General features: G+C 40.9%; 1 protein-coding gene across 7 annotated transcripts in view; it reads left to right on the forward strand.

The window, feature by feature from the left end:
- LOC124015185 (sodium/calcium exchanger 1-like) overlaps positions 1-25,790 on the forward strand; it is a 61,998-nt gene that overhangs the window by 18,875 nt on the left and 17,333 nt on the right. For 4 of the 7 annotated variants that reach the window (XM_046330191.1, XM_046330195.1, XM_046330192.1 and 1 more), the window contains exons 2-3: positions 1,606-3,458; positions 25,277-25,383. In XM_046330191.1, coding sequence (XP_046186147.1) covers positions 1,645-3,458; positions 25,277-25,383 — 1,921 coding nt within the window. In that variant the 5' untranslated portion in view covers positions 1,606-1,644. The remainder of the gene's footprint in view (positions 1-1,605; positions 3,459-25,276; positions 25,384-25,790) is intronic. The other 3 variants (XM_046330198.1, XM_046330193.1, XM_046330194.1) reach the window with 1 other exon arrangement.

Below are 25,790 nucleotides of genomic sequence, written 5' to 3' on the forward strand. Positions count from 1 at the left end.
AAACACTTTAGTGACCCCCCTCTTGGTGGAGAAAATGTATTTTTTAAAGTTAATTTCCTGCAATTCACATTTTGTCATGGGAGTGTATTGAAAATGTTTTAAAGCAGTTCTCTGCAATTCTACACAGGTTGTAATGAATTTGCAATGTTAATATGATATCTGAGGGAGAATGACTGACAAAAATCAATGTGGAGGTCAGGGCCCTTGGACATGTGCGTTGTGTGCCCGGTCAGGATTCCGCATGATTACTAAAAGTTTAAATGTCTAGCTAGACTAACTGTCAATCTAAAAATATTTTGCTGGCATGGCTAATTGAGAGACTGTCAGTGACTGACATAACAAGAGAAAAACTGCTGATGCACCACCAAATTTCGAAATTGCACCTGGTGTATTCTACTATTCTTACTCTCAATAGTAAATTGAGAACCCAACTGAGTAACACAAAAAAAATAAGTAAATCAAAACTAGACGTTGAATTGGTTTGAATCCCCGAGCTGACTAGGTGAAAAATCTGTAAGTCACTCTGGATAAGAGCGTCTGCTAAATGACTAAAATGTAGTGTAATGAACTGACGTTTGTGCGCAGTGGGTTATGACTGGAACTGGCCCTAACTATCTCTTAGGCTAAATGCACACATTTTGGTTCTCAAGCAAAGTAGGTGACATTTTTATTGCATTAAATCGAATTGCAAAGTGTATGTCATTGCAACATATTTTTCAAATATTGTAGTTTTTCATGGCAGTATGTCTAGAGGACGTAGTAAAGATTGTATGGAGAAATGTAATCATTGGTGCCATTTTGCCATCTAAACCAGTTATTCAAATGATACAATGCAAGTGATCACTCTCTAAGACACTGTCACATTTGTATAAAGGGATCGGGAGACAGGCGCATGAATGCTTTGTTTTTTTTTACTTCACCCAAATTACAGCGGGCCATCTAAAGGCACGGGGACGAAGACCAAACAAACACGTATACAAAACACAGGGTTGAAACCCAAACAAAAAAGCGGAGTACCTCGAAGAAATACACCAGGATGAGACCCGTAACATACACGCACACAATTATTCTAAAGACCCGTAATCATCTGCGCAATACAAGCGGCACGAAAGCCAAAACAACACAGCACAGGTACTCACACAACCAACAAACATTGGAACAATAAACGACAGCCCAAACAATTACAATCAGTGGGAATGGGGACCAGGTGTGCATAATGACACAGTTCCAGTGATACGTGACAGACACACACAATCAGAGAGAGAAGTGTGTGGTACGCTTGTGTGGTTGTCTGCTGAAACCAGTGTTATTTCCTAGAAATTATTTAGGAAGTGTTTCCCCTACTAGGTTAGACAGGTCCCCCCTCCTAACTTGGTAGCCCAGAGGACACCTGAAGCGCCCTCATATCTGACAAAGCTTCAATATTAAATGTGTGATGTGTGCATTGGAGGCGGCTCTGGGGGATGTTGCTTTATATCTACTGTAACTTAGGGAAACACCGGAGTTAGGAATATTGATATTTCTCTTTCAGTAATTTGTCATTTCTCAAATTTGTACAGTTTTTGGTAGTTCTGTTCTCATCAATCCCTTTTATTTTTTGCATAGGTGAAAGGAAGAGTTGGAGCATAACACCTCATCAGAATCATGAGACGAACTGGGACATCATCTTTCCTCTTCTGCACTCTTCAACTCACAGTGTTGTTGGCAGTTTTCTCATCTGAAATGAAATTTGTTACAGCTGGGAATTCAAACCCAAGCCTCGGAACAAACTCTTCCATTGGCAACCAAACTAATAAGAAGTGTGATTCAGTGGATACTGAATGCAAAGTGGGTGTCATTCTGCCCATATGGTTACCAGAGAACCCATCTTTTGGTGATAAACTGGCAAGAGCCACAGTTTACTTTGTGGCCTTGTTTTACATGTTCCTGGGGGTCTCTATCATTGCGGATCGCTTCATGGCGTCCATCGAGGTAATTACATCACAAGAGAGGGAGATCACCATCAAGAAACCAAATGGCGAAAAAGTGACAACCACTGTGCGTATATGGAATGAGACGGTGTCCAACCTGACCCTTATGGCCCTGGGTTCCTCAGCCCCGGAAATCCTACTGTCCGTCGTTGAGGTGTGCGGTCACAACTTTGACGCAGGTGATCTGGGCCCGAACACAATCGTTGGTAGTGCTGCCTTCAACATGTTCGTTATCATTGGATTTTGTGTTTCTGTCATTCCTGATGGAGAGCACCGGAAAGTCAAACATTTGAGGGTATTTTTTGTTACCGCCACCTGGAGTATATTCGCGTACACCTGGCTTTATCTCATCTTGGCTGTCATCTCTCCGGGCATCGTACAGGTGTGGGAGGGCCTTGTCACACTGTTCTTCTTCCCATTGTGTGTTGGGATGGCCTACGTCGCGGATCGCAGACTTCTTGTCTATAAGTACATGTACAAACGCTACCGCGCAGGGAAACGAAGAGGGGTGATCATTGAGACGGAAGGGGAGGCGCAAATACCTTCAAAGATGGACATTGAAATGGACGGGAAAATGCTCAACTCAGAGAGCTTCATGGACGGAGCGATGGGTTTCGATGAGAAGGACCTGGATGAGGAGGAGGCCAGAAGGGAAATGGTCCGGATCCTGAAGGAACTGAAACAGAAGCATCCAGAGAAGGAGACAGAGCAGCTGATAGAACTGGCCAACTACCAGGTATTGACACAGCAGCAAAAGAGTCGCGCCTTCTACCGATGCCAGGCTACCAGGATCATGACGGGAGCAGGGAACGTACTGAAGAAGCATGCAGCAGACCAAGCCAGGAAAGCTGTTGGTGCGTACGAGATCCGCTCCGAAGTTTCTGAGAATGACTTTTCGTCAAAGGTCTTTTTTGACCCCGGTACATACCAGTGCTTGGAGAACTGTGGTACAGTGGCCTTGAATGTAGTACGCCTGGGTGGGGACTTGACTAACACTGTTTCAGTGGAATACCGTACCGAAGACGGCACAGCCAATGCCGGATCGGACTACCAGTTCACTGAGGGCGTTGTGGTGTTCAACCCCGGTGAGACTGAGAAGGAGATCCGGATAGACATCATTGACGATGACATCTTTGAGGAGGATGAGCATTTTCTGGTCCACCTTAGCAACGTGAAGGTCATATCAGAGGGCACTGGCTACGTACAACCAAGGGCTAATCACTTGGACACTTTGGCGGGCCTTGGCCTACCCTGCTCAGCCACCGTGACTATCTTTGACGATGACCATGCCGGGATCTTTACTTTTGAAGAACCGGTAATGACCATAAGTGAAAGTATCGGCATGATGGAAGTAAAGGTTCTTCGTACCTCAGGAGCGCGGGGTCTAGTGGTTGTACCCTACAAGACCATGGAGGGTACAGCAAAAGGAGGGGGAGAAGACTTTGAAGATACGCACGGAGCGCTGGAATTCCAGAACGATGAGATTTTGTAAGTTACACACTTGCTATTAACATTACATTGTCATGTTTATATTGTTGTCATGTAAATGAGGTGTGGCCAACAGCACATTGAAGTTCAATTTGACAACTGTTATGTCTTAGTAAAGTCAATGTCCCTGTTTCTACTATGTCCCACAGAAGTGACTTTCTGTCTCATAAAGAAAAGAGCTTATTGTTGTCGCCTATCACTAAGCATAGACGTCAGTTCAACCTATATATTTTTTTACACTTTGTTTACTTGTCAAACAATTCTGAATTCAATGTGAAATCAACAAACATGTCATCATGTCATTGGATTTGGGTGAAGAAGAAAAATAAATTCCAATACGTTGATGACTTTTTGCAAATCCAATCAGTTTTCCACATTGATTCAATGTAATTTTTTTGTTTATGACGTGGAAACAAAGTTGATTCAACCAGTTTTGAAAGTGGGTTTTTACCTTGTATGGCCGGGTCATTAGATTCCATTCATTTCAATGTGCATTCCATTCCAGTTATTGTTTTAATCTATTATCTTAGATTCCATTTTCTCAGGGGATGTAAGTGTCTCTGGGGTTCAAGAAGGAATCCTGTCTTAAGTTCCTACATGTATCTCTCTTTCCACTTACTACTTTCTGCTTCACTGTGTTGTGTTCTTTTTCTCTCAGCTTTGCCCTCACTGCCCTTGTTGTTTTAATCATTCATGTGAGCATTCATTTGACTGCCTGACTAGCCCCTGTCTACAAATCTACCAATTACTGTTTTGCATACCACATGTAGAGATACTGTGGACTGTAGTATTGCAGAACTGGCTTGAATGATTTCATTTCAGTTAAAGGGGTTTTTCTGCAATTTCTCATCCACTTTCGCTCACACCCCTTGGATATTTTATGACCTGCAGTGCTTCAACATAGAACATACTGTACAATTGAGAGTATTCAAGTGTACCAAATACCGTGTCTCACTGAAGACGGGACTTGATAACTCACTGGTGCTGGACAAAAGAGAGACAACAACTTCAAGAAATTATTATTCTGATGCTAATGATGCGTTAGCATGTTTGCGTGATTAGATTAGGTATGGAATATGTTGGAGCCCAGAGGCAGCAGCTGTTCTTTGGCTGATCATTTTGTGTATGCGATGTAAGAACACTGGAATACCTTCCTGATAAAGATAAATAATATCAATATAACAGGTGTATCAAAATATATAATGGACTCTAAACAGTTATCGGGCAAACGGTTACTATTTATGAAGAGCTCCCAAAAAGGACTAAACTAATTTTAGTATGTTATAGGTTCCAAGGAGATACAGTGCCTTGCGAAAGTATTCAGCCCCTTTGAACTTTGCGACCTTTTGCCACATTTCAGGCTTCAAACATAAAGATATAAAACTGTATTTTTTTGTGAAGAATCAACAACAAGTGGGACACAATCATGAAGTGGAACAACATTTATTGGATATTTCAAACTTTTTTAACAAATCAAAAACTGAAAAATTGGGCGTGCAAAATTATTCAGCCCCCTTAAGTTAATACTTTGTAGCGCCACCTTTTGCTGCAATTACAGTTGTAAGTCGCTTGGGGTATGTCTCTATCAGTTTTGCACATCGAGAGACTGACATTTTTCCCATTCCTCCTTGCAAAACAGCTCGAGCTCAGTGAGGTTGAATGGAGAGCATTTTGTGAACAGCAGTTTTCAGTTCTTTCCACAGATTCTCGATTGGATTCAGGTCTGGACTTTGACTTGGCCATTCTAACACCTGGATATGTTTATTTTTGAACCATTCCATTGTAGATTTTGCTTTATGTTTTGGATCATTGTCTTGTTGGAAGACAAATCTCCGTCCCAGTCTCAGGTCTTTTGCAGACTCCATCAGGTTTTCTTCCAGAATGGTCCTGTATTTGGCTCCATCCATCTTCCCATCAATTTTAACCATCTTCCCTGTCCCTGCTGAAGAAAAGCAGGCCCAAACCATGATGCTGCCACCACCATGTTTGACAGTGGGTATGGTGTTCAGGGTGATGAGCTGTGTTGCTTTTACGCCAAACATAACGTTTTGCATTGTTTGCCAAAAAGTTCCATTTTGGTTTCATCTGACCAGAGCACCTTCTTCAACATGTTTGGTGTGTCTCCCAGGTGGCTTGTGGCAAACTTTAAACAACACTTTTTATGGATATCTTTAAGAAATGGCTTTGTTCTTGCCACTCTTCCATAAAGGCCAGATTTGTGCAATATACGACTGATTGTTGTCCTATGGACAGAGTCTCCCACCTCAGCTGTAGATCTCTGCAGTTCATCCAGAGTGATCATGGGCCTCTTGGCTGCATCTCTGACCAGTCTTCTCCTTGTATGAGCTGAAAGTTTAGAGGGACGGCCAGGTCTTGGTAGATTTGCAGTGGTCTGATACTCCTTCCATTTCAATATTATCGCTTGCACAGTGCTCCTTGGGATGTTTAAAGCTTGGGAAATCCTTTTGTATCCAAATCCGGCTTTAAACTTCTTCACAACAGTATCTCGGACCTGCCTGGTGTGTTCCTTGTTCTTCATGGTGCTCTCTGCGCTTTTAACAGACCTCTGAGACTATCACAGTGCAGTTGCATTTATACGGAGACTTGATTAAACACAGGTGGATTATATTTATCATCATTAGTCATTTAGGTCAACATTGGATCATTCAGAGATCCTCACTGAACTTCTGGGGAGAGTTTGCTGCACTGAAAGTAAAGGGGCTGAATAATTTTGCACACCCAATTTTTCAGTTTTTGATTTGTTAAAACCTGTTAGGGATGTCGAGAATCTAAGCAGATTTTCGCAGCTTTTTGTTAAAAATCGCGCAACATTTCAGCGCCCTGCTATTCATGCCAGGAATATAGTATATGCATATGATTAGTATGTGTGGATAGAAAACACTCAGACGTTTATAAAACTGGTTAAATCACGGCTGTGACTATAACAGAACGTGCGTTTCATCGAAAAGTGCAGGAAAATCTGATCACTGAAAATGGAAATATATATCCATGCGCGACTTGAACCCATTGATAAAGGTGAACCACATTTAATGGGGCTGAGGTTGCAATACTTCCACACGTTGTCTAGAGTCTTGTCATTTGCCTAGGATTTGTTTCTTGGTCAAACCGAATCAAGGGAACCGATTCCCTCCGGTCTCCGACCGGATGTTTTGGTTGAGATTTCTTCCGACAGTATTTCATGAAGGACACCTATAGAATTGACATCGCCTCGTGATCAATTGTATCACTTATTAACGTGTACTAATACCTAAAGTTGCATTACAAAAGTATTTCAAAGTGTTTTGTGAAAGTTTATCGTCAACTTTTTTTATTTAAAAAAATGACGTTACGTTATAAAACGCTATTTTTTTCCGTTGTTCACACAGTGTTCATAGATCGATATCTAGGCTATATATGGACCGATTTAATCGAAAAAAGACCCAAAATGATGTTTATGGGACATCTAGGAGTGCCAAGAAAGAAGCTCGTCAAAGGTAATGAATGTTTTATATTTTATTTCTGTGTTCTGAGTAGCCCCCGGCTATCGCAAAATCTGTCGTTAGGTGACGGTGCAGTATTTGGGGGATACATGCTATCAGATTTTAGCTTCTCATGCTTTCGCCGAAAAGCATTTTACAAATCTGACTCGGTAACTAGATTCACAACGAGTGTAGCTTTAATTCAGTATATTGTATGTGCATTTTAATGAAAGTTTGAGTTTTATCAAAAACTATACGTGGCGCACTTGAAATTTCCGCTGATATATGTTCCCACCACGGGACCACTGCCCTAACATTAAAAAAGATTGAAATATCAAATAAATGTCGTTCCACTTCTTGATTGTGTCTCACTTGTTGTTGATTCTTCACAAAAAAAATACAGTCTTATATCTTTATGTTTGAAGCCTGAAATGTGGCAAAAGGTCGCAAAGTTCAAGGGGGCCGAATACTTTCGCAAGGCACTGTACAAGTGGAGAAAGCAGTTATGAACATGAGACTGTAGGACTCCTACATGTTCACTCCACATGCAGTTTACATAATAGTTCAAATCATTTGGATCTTGAATTGGTTTAGTTTATTTTATTTTTACAGGGACAGTGCACATTAATCAACGTTTCAGTAAAAGTGCCGGTTTTAGCCAGCCGGCTAATTTTCAACCGCAGTCCCTGGGCAGGTTATTAAAAGCAATTACAATATAGACAATAGCACCATAGAACAAGCAAGACATAGCAACATAGGACAAGCAAGAAATAGCATACAGACAGAGCAACATCGAACAAAAAGCAGCAAGACAAAATTCATAAAAGCAACAAAATGTTTCCACACCTCACAAGCTACAGACAACAGACAACATGGAAAGCGGCAACACACAGCTAGGGACCATGTTCACAAATCTGATTGACCTTTAGCCATGTCTTCAAGCATTTTGTGAAAGTGTGATGTGTGGTGCAGTTATGTGTTTCTGATGGCAGTGTATTCCAGACATGGGAAGCTATCACAGAGAATGCAGATTTACTAAAGGTGCTTTTCCTTAGGGGAACTATACAGTCACCTCTCATCGCAGACCTTGTGGATCTGCTGCCATATGTCTGGGTTTTCTGTTTAACAAAAATATTGAGTGGAGGGGGAGCCAGGCCATTAAGGATCTTGAATACAAGACAAGAGCTCATGTTTTCTAAGGATGTGACAATGATGATGGCTATTGGGCTTCCTATCAAGCACTTTGAGAGCCTGTTTGTAGACAGACTGAATAGGTTTTAATGTTGTACAGCAAGCTTGGGTCCACAGTCTGTCCTGTTTATTTAAACTCAAAACAAACTCCTCATGCATAAGACATTACAGGTCAGCTAGGCAGTTGTAATTTTGAAATGTTTTTAATCAATATCATATTGAAAAAAATGCAGCTGCTATCGATACAGATTTTCCATATCAGTGTGTTCATCATTTATAGAAAACCACCAGAATAGAATGTGAGTAAGGCCTTTTTGCCTTTTTCAGTGGGAAATCCAGCAACACTTTTATCACTCCCCTCTTCAAACTGAAACTCCCGTGAATGATATACTGATATGGTCAGGTATACTGTATATACCTGGAATAGCAGTTGGGCCAGACATTTTCCATGGATTGTGGGGTGGGGGATATAATGACAACAAATGTATTCCATAGAGGATTAACATTGCCAGTTTGAGGATAGCACCAACGTGTTGAAATGGAAAAGGCTCTGTGCTTGTTTTAAGTTAAGACATCCACACATTTATACAGAGGCAAACAGATTGCTTTGAAGTGAGCAATGTAAATCAGCTCAGCAAGCTTTGCATAGAGAAACAGTACCATATATAGACACGGCAGTCGTCTCGGTTGGGGAGTCAGTTCTTAAGTTTTCATTTGGAAAATGTATTAGCGTTGACATTGACACATTTGAGAGGATGCAGTTGCAAGTTATTTCCAAACCTATTTTAAGATGCATGCAATGTCCATTGCAATGTAAACACTTATTTATGTTTCTGCACAAATCATTCACTTACGCTACAGACAGAATGTGATTGATGGTAATTCCATTTGTCACTGAAGCAAGAGACCTGGTTACACTCAACCCTGCTGTGTCCCATATCCAGATAAGGGTGGTTGAATAGTCAAAGACGATCTAGTTATATCGTTACAAGAAACTACACGGTCAGGATCATGTTCTTTTGTTTTGCTGTTAGGAACAAGTGTTAGTTGTGATAATATTGGTGGACATTAATGTGTAATAAGGGCTTAGCTCCTGACTGAGCCAGTATAGGTTTTTAAGAATTAGCACCAGGTACTCTGCCAAGGACCTTTCAGCGACCTTTGAAATATCAAACTAACAATGTTCTACAAAGTACCCATTTCAGTAACATTCCGACTGGATATTTTCTCCAAAAATTGGGTTTGGTCCGCTGTACTTAACTCTACTGAATAAACACGACATCATTTTACATCACAATTTATTATAGCCAGAATGTGTCCTTTGTATCCGACTGTCCTTATCAGACAAGATCATATCTGCTGCCCTCAACCGTAGAGAATGATGGTTCAACCATGCCTTTTTTTATTTTGACAAGACCCGCCCTCTGGTAATGTAGATGTTATTAACTTCGCTGCCTACATGTAGTGAAATTAATGGCTTTGCATTGACTACACACATTGACAAGCATGAAACTCGACAGGGGATTACTTTGGGCTTTAGGAGGAGGTACTATTTTAAACAACTAATTAAATCGTTTTCTTTGCCTATGCTAATTTTGCCCTCTCGTCTCTGGCCTGCTCTCACATGAGGACAGACCTCGTGCTCCTCTATCCTTATAAGCTCAGTAGACCACTGTCATGATCCAGGGCTAGCATAGCTTCCCGTGCGGCCCACGGGAAGCTATGGCCTGTGGATCACATGGCTGGGGGAGTGATGTGTTGCCTTGGGCTGCATGACAGCGGGGCTGTCACCACCGCTTCATCAGACAAGCGACAGACCGAGGCAGGAGACCATGGCACTTTGGACCATAGAGGAGCAAGAAGACCAAGTGTTCAAATCATGTTTGAAATCTTTCAAATTACTTCAAGCTGTGCTTGATTAAGCTTGCCTGGTGCAGGCTCAAGCAAATGCTTAAAGTATTTGAACGATATCAAATACTATCCAAACCCAGGCCTGGGAGGAAGTGGGAGGAGGACACACAAAAACTTGCCAACTCCACTGACTCAACCTCTGTCTATATACGCCTCACATTTTCCCTTGCAGCCTTTGGATGTTTTTGAGGGGGTTGGTCATTGCAGTGCATATGTCCAAATTTTTGGGGAGCTAAGCGCTTCCGGGGTGATGGACATATTTGTGTCTTATTTTTCTGCAGGTGAAATGTTTGTCGGGCTTTCTACATGGCTGAAACAATGTTTGTCAGGCCTCTAATTGGCCGAGACACAGAGACTGGGAGCAGATAATGGCAGGCATGTTACTTACAAATGGCGAGGGGGAGATGAAGAGACATCCACAGTTTGATAACTCATTATGCCCATCTCATCTGTGCTGACGGATTCTCTTAGCGTTGTGTCCTATTGTATACTTGGTGCAAAAACTGATCACACTGACGACCCTGGCTGCTACTCAAGTAAGCTCATCAATGAAGATGCCATGAAATAAACATACCATATCTTAGCAAAATACATTTATTTTAGTGGAAAGACATTCAATATAGGACACACATGCCCGATAGTCAGAAACAGCATTGTCATATTCTGCATCTCAGCCCCTTAGGAACACTCGGCTACCTCTCTATCAAGTTACATTTGTGTACTCACAAGGGTATAGTCTATAGGTTATGAATAGCTGTAAGAAAAACAGTGACAAATGACGAATTGTAGGATTATTTAGACTTTTTTTAGTAGCTTTGCTGATGTAATACCATAGAACTTCTTCCCACCCCAAGAGGGATACTTAACATTATGTACACTGCAGATAGGGGAACCCACGTCTCTTTGTAAATCCATTTAAATTCTGAGACCGCTTGAACTCAAATCACATTTTCCATGCTTTACAGTAGCAGGAGCAGGAATAAAGGACAAGGAAAAACTTTCAGTGAGCTGCATTGTATATTTTGTGAGGCAGCAAATAGCAATGCAAACTGACTACCATTTTACCATATACCCAATTTTGACTTTACAGCTGGCCTATCTAGTAGAAGTTGCTCAGATCTGCCCCCAGGGCAAGTTTCATGACAATGAATGTCAACCTGCTGAAAAATCTGTCAATGTGCCCTTGAGCAAGGCACTTAACCCTAATTGCTTGAGAGTCACCTTTGATAATGGCAGACCCTGGCCATTTCCCCACTCTCAGAGGGGTTACTCAGCTGGAGTTGGGAATTGCAATTTCCAAATCAGACATGTTTATTAATACACATGTGTACATGAGTGAAATAGGACAAATAAGCACCCACCAAATTATTATTATTTAATAAGCCTCCCTCACTTCATGAGCTGTCTTCTTACAAGATCACAGGCATAAGGCTCTTACTCATCTCATATGTATATACTATTCTACGGTATCTTAGTCACTTAATAATGTTTACATATCTTGCATTACTCATCTCATATGTACAGTATATACGGTATAATATACTGTTCTACTGTATCTTAGTCTGTTCCGCTCTGACATCGCTCGTCCATATGTATATAGTCTTAATTCATTGCTACTTAGATTTGTGTGTATTGGGTATATGTTGTGTAATTTGTTAGATATTACTGCACTGTCGGAGTTAGAAGCACAAGCATTTCGCTAGACCTGCAATAAAATCTGCTAATTACGTGTATGTGACCAATAAAATTTGATTTGATTTATAGCAGGGCCAGAAATAGAAAATGAATGTGAGGTGGGAAAAACAAATTAAATTCATGGTAGGGAAGGCAACTTATTGGTCTGCCTGCTCCTCTCTCCAATGAGAGACGGACTGCGGAAAAGGATAACCTTTTCTATTTGGTTTGGTCTCATTTAGTATGACTGTTCATGTTCTTATAATAGTAGTTTTGCTAAGCTATTCTTTAGCACTCAATGTGATTTCCTTTGATTTACTCAGTTAACTTGTTTAGCTCTTTCCACTCACAGCACGTCATCTCATATGTGGGTTGAAAATTGAATATCTTGTCATTGATAAGTGCTTTAATTGGATTGCAGTGACTGTACAGTAACATATATGCAATATATGACGTCAGAGCTCAGGTTCTCCACTTCACAGCGCTGTATGAGTTTTGATTGACAGCTGTTATAAAACTGAGAACCACACAGACAAGAATGCCCCCATCCCTCCAACTAATTGGGCTACTTTTGCACATTTGTTGTTGTCTGAGTGAGGGGAATGCTGTTAATCGAGAGGAGTCGATGTGTTCTGGAAGGTGAGATGTTTAGTATTATAAAAAATACCTTTGATGTCAAATGGGCAAAGCACACACCCATGAATCCAAATGTACTTCACGTTTCCATATTTGAAAACTCATTTAATTTACATTTTCAATGTTTATGATCGCTATTTTTGATCCAAAGTTTCAAGGATGACATGCGTTATACACTGGATTGTTCTGAACAGAAGGAACTTATGTTTGTTGTATTGTGAATTTTCTTTGCCGCAGAATACGTACTTGAATGCACTCATGACTCCATTCTATGCACAACAAAATTACAATATGTTTGTCTGAAGTGCCTTTTTAATGCCTAACACTGTAAGATCTTAATTTATAACTTAAGAATACGTTTTCAAATGATGCCCACCTCACCCAGATAAAGGAACGTTATAAAGGAACGTTTTTGGATTGTGTAAACAGCAACAGTAATTATCTGATGGTGCTGTGTTCCAAACATAAAACTATAAGTGTGCTTTCTTCAGTTCCTCAATGGCAAACCTAGGAGAGCTCCTTTTGATTGAAAGCTCTTTCCTTGAATCATAAAATTGCATTGAAATTACTTAGGAACTGTGCACAGTTTGGAGAGGTGTGTTTGCATTTGGAGATGCCAGTTAGACCTCTCACTCAAACCCTTGTAATTGTTTTTTCTTATCTTGCACCAATCCAACATTTCAGTAAATATTCTTATTATGTTACTGAATGTATCCAGAGTATTTTAAAATGTTGTTATTGAGAAATGCTATAAAAAGTACGGGATCGGTGTCCCTATACCGGGACGGTTGAGCTAACGTGCGTTAATGTGATTAGCATGACAGTTGTAAGTAACAGCAAACTTTCCAGGACATAGACATGACTTCTATGGGTAGAAAGCTTAAATTATTGTTAATCTAACTGCACTGTCCAATTTACAGTAGCTATTACAGTGAAAAAATACCATGCTATTTTTTATTTTTATTTTACCTTTATTTAACTAGGCAAGTCAGTTAAGAACAAATTCTTATTTTCAATGACGGCCTAGGTACAGTGGGTTAACTGCCCTGTTCAAGGGCAGAATGACAGAATTGTTTTACCTTGTCAGCTCGGGCATTCGATCTTGCAATCTCTCGATTACTAGTCCAACTCTGAAAAGAAAGCACAACAACAAAAAACATTCAGCTCTGAAGGTAAATAATGTACTTAAATTCAATAATCTTGCTCTGATTTGTCATCCTGAGGGTCCCAGAGATAAAATGTAGCATCATTAAAAAAAAAAAAAAAAAAAAATATATATATATATATATATATATATATATATATATATATATATATATATATATATATATATATATATATATATATATATATATATATATATATATGGCTCCACACCAACCCCACCCGTCCATCTAGATGTGTGAAAGTTAGTGCATAAGCTATGTATGACATTCCTAGGAGTGTGTCAACTTAAATGTTGTATTTAAAAAACATTTTTTTACCTTTATTTAACTAGGCAAGTCAGTTAAAAACGTTTTTTTTTTCAATGACGGCCTAGGAACAGTGGGTTAACTGCCTGTTCAGGGGCAAAACAACAGATTTGTACCTTGTCAGCTCAGGGGTTTGAACTTGCAACCTAGTCCAACGCTCTAACCACTAGGCTACCCTGCCACCTCAAATTACCATATAATTTTTGTATTTTCTCTATAGTTATGTACTTGAAAATGTATAAATTGACCAATTCGGCACATTTGGGCAGACTTGATACAAAATTGCAGCCCTTTACTGGATCAATCTGAAACTTTGCACACACACTGTAAATTTACCTTGGACTGCAATATTATATTATGGTATTTCTCTTGCATTTCAAAGATGATGACATTTAAAAAATAGAAAACACATGTTTTTTTGTTTGTATTATCCTTTACCAGATCTAATTGTGTTATATTCTCCAACATTAATTTCACATTTCCACAAACTTCAAAGTGTTTCCTTTCAAGTGATACCAATAATATGCATATCTTTGCTTCAGGTCCTGAGCTACTGGTAGTTAGATTTGGGAATGTCATTTCAGGCAAAAATGGAAAAAAAGGGTATGATCCTTAAGATTAAAATGTCAAATGAACATAAAATGAACAGTGTAATGTTTGGGTTCAGTCTTGTGTCCTCACCTTTGGTCCAACTATTTCTCCATAATCTCCAATGTTTTCTTTCAGTTGCTACCATTGTCATGCATATGATTTTTATAGTTCTTATGTTAAAAACATTTAGATTTGGCCCTATCCAAATAGGCCGATTTCCACAGGTGTTTTAAACCATTAATTTCTATTAAATTCTCGTCACAATAAAGCCTACTATGAGCTTGAGTCTTTCGCAAATCGGACATTAAAGTATAACTTTCTGGGGACCTCCGGAGTGGCGCAGTGGGGTCTAAGGCATTACATTGCAGTGCTAGCTGTGCCATTAGAGATCCTGGTTCGAGTCCAGGCTCTGCCACAGACCCATGGGATGGCGCACAATTGGCCCAGCGTCGTCCGGGTTAGGGGAGGGTTTGGCCGGCAGGCATGTTCTTGCTCCATCGCGCACTAGTGACTGGGCACAATGCACGCTGACACGGTCGCCAGGTTTACGGTGTTTTCTCTGACACGGTGATGCTTCTGGGTTAAGTGGGCATTGTGTCAAAAAGCAGTGTGCGGCTTGGCTGGGTTGTGTTTCGGAGGATGCACAGCTCTCGACCTTCACATCTTGCGAGTCCGTACGGGAGTTGCAGCGATGGGACAAGACTGTAACTACCAATTGGATACCATGAAAAAAAGGTATAACTATCTGGTGCTGTGTTTCACAGAAACTAAAATTGCCAATGAACTGACGTTGACAAGGTCAATGGTGTTGACATTCAGGGACTGTTGACACTGCCTATTTTGTGGGAGTATGGAAGTACTGGGGAGATGCTGGCTCGCAGCTAGTGTTTGGCCCTGAGTCAAACAGCGCATCGGCTGATTTGACTCAGTTAGAGGGCTGGCTCATAGGGATAGGATTGACATGGGGCTAAGAAGCCAAAGGAACATTCTCTCTCCTCTCTGTCCTCTCTCTCACACTCTTTTTTTCTCTCTCTGTTGTTCGCTTCTCTTCTCCCCTTTATGTCCACTCTCTCTCTCTCTCCCTCTCTTCCTGTCATTGCCATTCAGTCGCTCTGTCATGACTCACCCACTGTCTGTCAATCTTTCTCTCTGTGTGTCTGTCAGTCAAACTGCCTTTGGAAAAGCTGTGAGGAAGCTGGCACATGTAATCCTGCTCAGAGCCAACACAGTAGAAATTTCCCTTCCTTTTTCAAACCGACTGCTCAACAGAGTTGTTGGCCTCCAACTTTTACTTTGTTGTGCATCCTTGAAAAACGGTACTGTATCTCTTCAAAAGCCAGTTGAAATGTGGAGACAGTCCAATCCCCAGTTTCACATGCTTGTGGGAGTAACAATGGCTCGCTAGAGGGGTCTCTCTGTTGAATTTTTCAGATTAGAGCCACTAAGTAGGTTTAGTAACCCTGTCTACCGTTTTTGCCAGGTGGCAGAAGAAGCACTCTGAATATGCCAAAAGAGTATTAGTTTGCAGCCTCTCTGTTAGGCACTCTAAGCCTGTAGGAGCAATCAAAAATAGAACACTCTTTTGATCAGGATACCTGCTACGGTATGACATTGTAATAGGCCATCAATCCAAACAAGGAACTTCTTAATCTTTCTTTAAAAACTATTATTGAGGGCTCGGGTATGAGCAATGAGATTATCACACAGACATCATCTGCTGTGTGTCCTGTTGTTTTGTTTAAACCCAGGGGTGTCAAACATATGGCGAGAGGGTCCAATGTTCCCTGAAATCTTTTTTGGCACTGAGCAAATTTCAGGTCTGCTGAACACAAACTTGAATTCTGTGTAACTGTACCCATTTTAAGTTACAGTTTCAGACTGTGGCTATTTGATTTTAATGTAGGCCTACCAGAGTGGTCTACCATCAATAACAATGGATAAAATGCATCCATAACATTTTAACATAGAAATAGCTGTTCTATCATTCAGCCTACAGAAGCAGTCAATAGGGGAGGTGCTCAATTTCGGCCTACATTCCCTGACTTTTGAAAAAAAAACATGCTGGGCTTGACATTAACCTGTTTATCCACTTGTCCTTCAGACAAGGAGGTGACTGCAAAGGTTGTTGTCTTGTTTGATGCAAGAAACCACTTTACAAATAAAATGCATTATTATTCCCACACCACTATTACAGAGAATCAGACAAATTATCCTTCCCTCTGCCTATTGGCTACTTAGCTTATTCAAGCCTGTTTCAAAATGCAACACTGCCCTTTTAAGACCAAAAAAGCTCTTTACCGGACTCGCTTTTCAGATGTCTAGAAATGTACATGTTTTGTGCTCTTGTAGGAAGCAAGGAAGCACTCCCCCATTGCTGACAACAAATGATCTATAACTGGGCTAAAAACTCACTAACTAGCAAAGGATATGAACAAATTTGCACACATGACTACATGCAGCTCTTGCTTTCAATCAATCAATCAATCAAATGTATTTATAAAGCCCTTTTTACATCAGCCGATGTCACAAAGTGCTATACAGAAACTCAGCCTAAAACCTCAAACGGCAAGCAATGAGGATGTAGAACAACTCCCTAGAAAGGCAGAAAACTAGGAAGAAACCTAGAGAGGAACCAGGCTCTGAGAGGTGGCCAGTCCTCTTCTGGCCGTGCCGGGTGGAGATTATAACAGTACATGGCCAAGATGTTCAAATGTTCATAGATGACCAGTAGGGTCAAATAATAATAATCACAGTGGTTGGGCAACAGGTCAGCACCTCAGGAGTAAATGTTACTTGCTTTTCATAGCCGATTATTCAGAGTTTGAGACAACGGGTGCGGTAGAGAGAGAGTGCCGAAAACAGCAGGTCCGTGACAAGGCAGCACGTCCGGTGAACAGGTCAGGGTTCCTTAGCTGCAGGCAGAACAGTCTCTGTAGTTCCCTGGGCTGTTGCTGTGGAAACAGCTCTTTCTGAACTGCCAGCTACTTGAGATGAACATACGAGCCAGATACAAAGTTATAAAGCTTCTGCAGGAGAGAAACAAAGTTAACTGCCTCAGGCACTGATTTTACAGCATCGACAAGAACCAAATTCAAACAATGTGCATTACAGTGCACATAAAATGCAAATCTTACACTGTTTTTAATCTGTGCAGACACACCAGAATGCTTTCTGCTCATGACGGATGCACTGTCATAGCTTTGCCCCACACAATTATTTCTGTAGTCCAGACTATGTTTTTCAAGGCAATCAATTATCATTTTTGTGAGACCTGCTGCTTTCAGCTGACTGAAAGTGTAAAAAGCTTTCGTGGATGGCCCCGTTGTAAAAGTACCTCACAACTAAAGACATTTGTTATTTTTTCTTTAAATCTTTGGTTTCATCTGCAATTACACTAAAAACGTAACTTTCTTTTACTTCACTCATTATTTCACTTTGTACCATCTCAAGAACTTCATTTTGGATTTGGTGGCTTGTGTACTTACCATTGCCACACGCATTCATCCTTTTCTCTATGAGAGGGTCAAGCTTTGCTATTTTTTCTAAGATTGTCAAAATATTACCCTGGTGAGAGTCATCCGACTCTCAGTGACCTCTCTGCGCTATATTTTGAGTGGCAGTAAATAGGAGCACATGTGCAATTGTTTTAATGTAAGTACAGTTTTCCTCCACTCTCATTTTTGACATCTAACATTGATGAGTTGCTGTCAATAGCCCTTTGATGCTGATTCCATGCATACATAGCATTAATGTGGTGCTCTGCCTTTGAATAGAGGCTCAAACCAGAATCTTTAAACGGCGCCATTTTCCAGTTACAAAACCCTGACTGTGATGTGAAGGCAGATTACGGTGTATTGGACAGAGAAAAATGCCTACAGGCGAAACAATAAGTCGAATCTTGAATTACAGAATATTCAAGCCATGAATTGTCCTTATACCAAGAACTGTTGAAAGCCCTTTTCCTAGAACCATGCTGAGTTCTCAAAACAAACGCATCTACTCACGACCGCTCATGCTGTAAACACAGTCCAGTTCAAAGTGATTGGCACAGCTCCATGTGTGGGAAATGAAAATACCTATTTGCATATAGGTCTACTGCAGCTCTTATTGTTTATGCCACACAGGTATGTGTAGAGCATGGCGTCATGCTTTTCAATGCAATAGAATCCTACTCCAATGTCTTCTGCCTACAACAATATCTCTTGCGTAGTTAGTTTTGCATTCTAAATCTTGCGTAGTTCATTTTATTTCATTATGTTGAATTAAAAGTGGCTAATATTGTGTTGATTCGAACACAATTCCCACAGTAAAGGGAAACGTTGATAGTGTTAACTTAAGGGAGAAAACTCTAGACAGTTGAGTAAAGTTCAATCTCGTGCTGCTCTGTGCGTGTTCATATTTCTTCAGTGTGCTAGTCCCGAAGGATCTGCGCGCCCTTCCGCAGCTTAGAGGGAACATTGCCCACAGGTGGATTGAAAATTGAAGGGGGAAACGAACTCAATATACTTTAAAATAACTAGAACCAAATCTAAACTGTGTGAAATGATAATGGACCTACAATATCTTCATATAAAAAGTCCAAGTCGCTAATATTCACTAGACAGTCAGGAAGCATAGAAAATTCCCAAAACAATGGCAAGGAAACGTAACCAATTTTCAGTGTGGCCTGCCGTACCTCGTAGAAGACACCCCTGGAAGACACCCCTGGTTTAATCCATGACACCCAGGGCTGCCTGAGAGGGTGAATAGGAGGTGTCACAAGAGGAAGGGACTGACTCCCTGTTATGTCACCCAAGGGCCCAGCAGGACTCTTGCTATTTCCTTTCACCAGAGACTCATTCACCTACATGGCACCAAGAGGCCGTTGATCAATAATTCATGTTAATCTTAGTCAATCACATGAACATCACCTTAATGACTATAAAAAGGTCCCCTGTCACTTAGTAATTGACTTTGAGTAATGGACAATTCCAGCATGATGGATGTGACATTTCCACACCAAATCACAAATTAAATGTCTCACAGAATGGACAAACAAGACATTAATTAAAGTGTTGCATGCTCAGGTTGACTATCCCACATAATTGCCCTAATTCGAATCAGTTTGGAGGTTCCAATAAGTTTGAACTAGTTTGTGGTTGGTCAATCCCTCTCTAGCCTCCACCTAATGAAGCTTTGAAAAAGTAATCAAAGTGTTCGGACTCCTGCGTGGCGCAGTGGTCTAAGGCACTGCATCTCAGTGCTAGAGGCGTCACTTACAGACTCTGGTTTGTTTTCAGGCATTATCACAACAGGGCGTGATTGGGAGTCCCATAGGGCGGCGCACAATTGGCCCAGTGTCGTCCGGGTTAGGGTTTGGCCGGGGTAGGTCAAATAAGAATTTGTTTTTAACTGTCTTGCCTAGTTAAATAAAGGTAACATATTACATTATTACTGACAATTCACCCATACTGTATTCACACTGTGTAAGATTAGCTTCCAGTTGACTCGTAGCCTCTAACCCAAAAACCATGTAATGTTAGGAACAATGTAAGAGCAAAAACCTCATACCTCCAATATGCCTTTGAGAATATACCCACAAATCACTGTGGAACCCACGTATACCAGCCTGATCTCCTAGAGTAGACGTAACATAGTAAATGTATATCTGAAATACTCAAATTACTATGATATGTTACGTTTTGTATGGTTATGTACGACAGATGTTTACTTACTATGGTGGTTGGTCAGGGTGGATGGTAGTCCAGTGTAGCTCAGTTGCAAGTGCCATGCACTACCAACGCCAGGGTGGTGTGTTTGAGTCCCACGGGGGACCAGTACAAAATAAAGTATTAAAAAGTATGCACTCACTACTGTAAGTCGCTCTGGATAAGAGCATCTACTAAAAATGTTAAATTATGGGTTGGCTTATAACACAAACATCTAGCAACCCAAAGGTTGTGAGATCAAATCTCATTATGGACAACTGTAGCTACTTTGCAACTACTTAGCATGTTAGCTAATCTAAACCTAAACTAAACCCTAACCTTAACCCCTAGCCTAGCTAACGTTAGCCACCTAGCTAGATTTTGTAACAAATTCGTAACATGTTGTACATTTAGCAAATTTGTAACATATAATATGTATTGTAATTCTTAACTTATCAAACGAAATGGGTGATGGACATCCATAAATTAATACTTACCATAAGATATCATACTAAATAGGAGTGTCTCCGATTTACATACAGAATAATACGAAATGCTCTGAGACCAGGTTGAATATACAGCACGTGTTTATTTTCTATGGCAATTCTCCCTTCCAAAAGGTTTTGACATTTCCAATTGCTACAAAGCAGCACTGTTTTATCAAGAGACAGTGTAATTCCACTCCAATTAATGACCCTGTTTATCCCCCAGTCTCTGAATATGTGTAAGCAATTGAAATCGCACCAATGTTGACATGTGTAATAAGATTGGGCCGAAGAGGATGGTTGACGTGTTACATGCTCCTAACCAAATGTGCTATTTTGTCAGTTTTTTTGCATTGTTTGTAACTTGTTTTTTTTTATACATATTTTGTACATAATGTTGCTGCTACCGTCTCTTATGACCGGAAATAACTTCTGGACACCAGAACAGTGATTACTCAACACGAACTGGAAGAAGCTTTTTCCTTTAACGAGTTCGATGAGAAGGACATACTGCTTTCCCGGGAAAAGGCCCAAATCCCTGTAATTTGCGTGAAGGAAATGCGGAGGAAAAGAGCGAGTAAACTCCCACTGCCATCCATTCTACGACATGCAATCACTGGAAAATAAAATTGATGACCAATAGGTCATCCTACCAACAAGACATTAAAAACTGTAAAATCTTATGTTTCACCGAGTCGTGGCTGAACAACGACACGGATAATATAGAGCCGGCTGGATTTTCCATGCACCGGCAGAACAGAGAAGAAGCTACGTCTGGTAAGACGAGGGGTGGGGGTGTGTGTCTTTTTGTCAATAACAGCTGGTGAGCGATGTCTAATATTAAAGAAGTCTCGAGGTATTGCTCGCCTGAGGTACAGTATTGTATCTTATGATAAGCTGTAGACCACACTATCTACCAAGAGATTTCTCATCTATATTATTCGTAGATGTCTATTTACCACCACAGTCCAATGCTGGCACTAAGACCGCACTCAACCAACTCTACAAGGCAATAAGCAAACAAGAAATTTCTCATACAGAAGCGGCCCTTCTAGTGGCTGGGGACTTTAATGCATGCAAACTTAAATCAGATTTACCACATTTTTACCAGCATGTCACATGTGCAACCAGAGGGGAAAAAACTCTAGACCACCTTTACTCCACACACAGAGATGCACACAAAGCTCTCCCCTGCCCTCCATTTGGCAAATATGACCATAATTATATTCTCCTGATTCCTGCTTACAGTCAAAAACTAAAGCAGGAAGTACCAGTGACTCGCTCAATATGGAACTGGTCAGATTATGAGGATGCTACGCTACAGGACTGTTTTGCTAGCACAGACTGGAATATGTTCTGGGATTCATCCAATGGCATTGAGCAGTTAACCACCTCAGTCATTGGCTTCATCAATAAGTGCATCGATGACGTCATCCCCACAGTGACCGTACGTACATATCCCAACCAGAAGCCATGGATTACAGGCAACATCCGCATCAAGCTAAAGGCTAGAGCTGCTGCTTTCAAGGAGCGGGACACTAATCCGGATGCTTATAAGAAATCCTGCAATGCCTTCAGGCGAACCATCAAACAAGCAAAGCCTCAGCACAGGATTAAGATTGAATCCTACTACACTGGCTCGACACTTGTTGGATGTGGCAGGGCTTGAAAACTATTATGGACTCCAAATGGAAAGACAGACATGAACGGCCGAGTGACGCAAGACTACCAGATGAGTTAAATGCCTTTTATGCTGACTTCGAGGCAAGCAACACTGAAGCATGCACGTGAGCACCAGCTGTTCTGGATGACTGTGTGAAAACGCTCTCGGCAGCCGATGTGAGCAATACCTTTAAACAGGTCAACATTCATAAAGCCACGGGGCCAGATGGATTACCTGCATGCGCAGACCAACGGGCAAGTGCCTTCACTGACATTTTCAATCTCTCCCTGACTGAATCTGTAATACCTACAGCCCACCATAGTCCCTGTACCCAAGGTAACGTCAGTAACCTGGCTAAATGATTACCACCCCATAGCACTCACGTCGGTAGCCATGAAGTGCTTTGAAAGGCTGGTCATGGCTCACATCAACAGCATCCTCCCAGATACCCAAGTTCCTTGGTGTCCATATCACCAACATATTATCATTGTCCAAACACACCAAGACAGCCATGAAGAGGGAACGAAAAAAACCTTTTCCCCCTCAGGAGACTGAAAATATTTGGCATGGGTCCCCAGATCCTCAATAAGGTTCTACAACTGCACCATCGAGAGCATCCTGAAATGCTATGGCTGCTATGGCAACTGCTCGGCATCTGACCGCAATTCACTACAGTACATTTCTGGGGCCAAGCATCCTGCCATCCAGGACCTATATAATAGGCTGTGTCAGAGGAAAGCCCATAAAATTGTCAGGACTCCAGTCACCCGAGTCATAGACTGTTTTCTCTGCTACCGGAGCGCCAAGTCTAGGACCAAAAGGCTCCTTAACAGCCTCTACCCCCAAGCCATAAGACTGCTGGACAATTAATAAAATGGCCACCTATCACGTTCGTCGTAATGATGAGACCAAGGCGCAGCGTGATAAGAATACATTCTTCTTTTAATGAAGACTAAACACTGAACAAACTATACAAAACAACGTGACTCTATGTGACACAAGTACTGACAGGAAACTACACATAGACAATAACCCACAAATCCAAAATGGAAAATGTCAACCTAAATAAGATCCCCAATCAGAGACAACAATAAACAGCTGTCTCTGATTGGGAACCAATTCAGGCCACCATAGACCTACATATACCTAGACATACCAAAACCCCATAGAATTACAAAAAACCCTAGACAGGAAAAAAATACACATACCACCCTCGTCACACCCTGACCTAACCAAAATAATAAAGAAAACAGAGGTAACTAAGGTCAGGGCGTGACATCACCGGACTATTTACTTTGACACCACCCTCCATTTGTATTGTACACTGCTGCTACTCGTTGTTTATTATCTATGCATAGTCACTTCACCCCTACCTACATGTACAAATTACTTCAACTGACCTGTACCCACGCACACTGACTCGGTACCGGTACTCCCTGCATATAGCCTCGTTATTGTTGTGTTATTGTGTTACTTTTTATTATTTTTTACTTTGGTGTATTTGGTAAATACTGCACTGTTGGTTAAGGGCTAAGCATTTCATGGTAAGATCTATAGTTGTTGTATTCGGCGCATGTGACAAATTAAGTTTGATTTGATTTGTGTTTATGCTATTTCTATTAGGACTCGCAATCAGTGTTTAGCCTACCTTTAATGGGGGAAATACATGTCAGACCACCGAAATGTTCTGTTATTAGATGCAGTTATCTGCCAGATTGAAATGGTCCATCTTGTCACGGGAGAAATATGGCAAACACAGCAGCCTTGAAAGATCGTTCATCAATCATCCACAAGGTTACATTTTGAATTGGTTTGTCACATGGATTGGCTGTTTATTTTTTTTAGGGTGATAAATTGTCAACAAATCGTGGATTTTGTGAATAGTTCACCCCTAAAATGATCACAGTCTGTTGTGATTATTTTATTTTATTTCACATCCAACAGCAAATGGCCATCTGCCACAGCAGCTAGTTTCTGCATTATTTAGCAGTAGCAATCAGACAACTAATAACTTATAAATTGACAATGTCATCTCCTGTTAAGAGAGATTCAAAGCTGCCTACATAGTTTTTGTCATTACTTGCATCTTTTGTCCAATTATATTAGTAGTGTGGTGTTTGGAGACATGTTCAGACATGTTTGGCTAGCTGTTAGAGCGACAAGCCTATCATCTCCCTCTCACCTTACCCCTGGTCTGGTCTGGTCCCAGATCTGTTTGTGCTGTCTTGCCAACTCCTATGGTCATTGTCATGAGTTGGATATACAGTACAAACATATCTTGGATCAGGAAATCATTTCCCCATGGTTTAGTTTATAAACATTATGCAGAATTGCATCTTCAACCCATGGGTGCTCTGCTTTTGTCTCAGAGAGTTGTTTTAGTCTCCATATTTGGGTAGCATCGCTGTTGAGAGGATCCTGGTCATTCTCAAACATGGGCCTGAGCCACAGTATAAGACTATAAAATAGATAGACTCTCTAGGCCTTTTCGCAATACTGAGCCAAGCCAAGCTCAACTTACATTTGGCCTGTTGTTGAGAATAAAAAATGTGGTAATATATATTGGAGGGAAAACATGTCCACCATGTCTGTCTGTACATACAGTAGGGCCTGTGGCCTATAAGAACACTAACAGTACAATTCAGCACTGCATAGGCACACTTGAAAATATTTCAGTCTTGTTGTGAATTGTTGTGTCCCTCATTTGTCTCAAATGACTTTAATTCAGAACTTAAATGTAGTATTTTGATGAGGCGATATATGGGGATGTTTTCATTTTTCCAGTACATTTTTGTATAAAAGACATTGATTTCATTGTTTGTGATTTATTGTCTCCCCCTATCGGAATCGCTTGATGTCACTCTACAACACATCTTCACATTTGTTTTTGTGCTGTCGCCAATGTGTCGTTTGACAATGCATGGCTCGTCGTTCTTCTTCCCTCATGTTCGCGCTCTCCATACGCTTTTCTATCTGCAACCTTGTGTTCTTTCTTTCTTTCTTTCTCTCTTTCTCTCTCTCTGTTTCAGCAAATCTATACAGATCAATATAATCGATGACGAGGAGTATGAGAAAAACAAGAACTTCTTCCTTGAGATGGGAGAGCCTCAGCTGCTGGAGATGAGTGAGAGGAAAGGTGGGGCGTTCCCTTCCCAGGCTTTGGTCCCAACCCTGTACCCCTTAACCCCGCCCCCATTCCATTCACCATGTATGGCGTCCCCTACTGGATCCATCCACTATTACTTTGCGTTCGCTCAGACCTACTGTATTGGGTATACATGGATAAAGGCCACATTTACATCCTCCATGGAGAATTTTCACAATCCTGGTCCAAGAGGAACACTGTAATAGACAGGTTTTCCTACCCACTGGATTCACTTTTTTGGTATTTTTTCATTGTTACCTTTCAACCACATTTGTATAATGGTCAGGTGTAGATTTCTTGATTATGAATCCCGTGGTCCTCCAGGACCAGCATTGAGCCTAAAACAAATTTAGTCAGACCGAGACTACAGAGCACTTGTGACCTTTTATTGACCTCAG

Source organism: Oncorhynchus gorbuscha, linkage group LG26 (genome assembly GCF_021184085.1).
Source record: "Oncorhynchus gorbuscha isolate QuinsamMale2020 ecotype Even-year linkage group LG26, OgorEven_v1.0, whole genome shotgun sequence".
In the NCBI taxonomy this organism is placed as follows: Eukaryota; Metazoa; Chordata; class Actinopteri; order Salmoniformes; family Salmonidae; genus Oncorhynchus; species Oncorhynchus gorbuscha.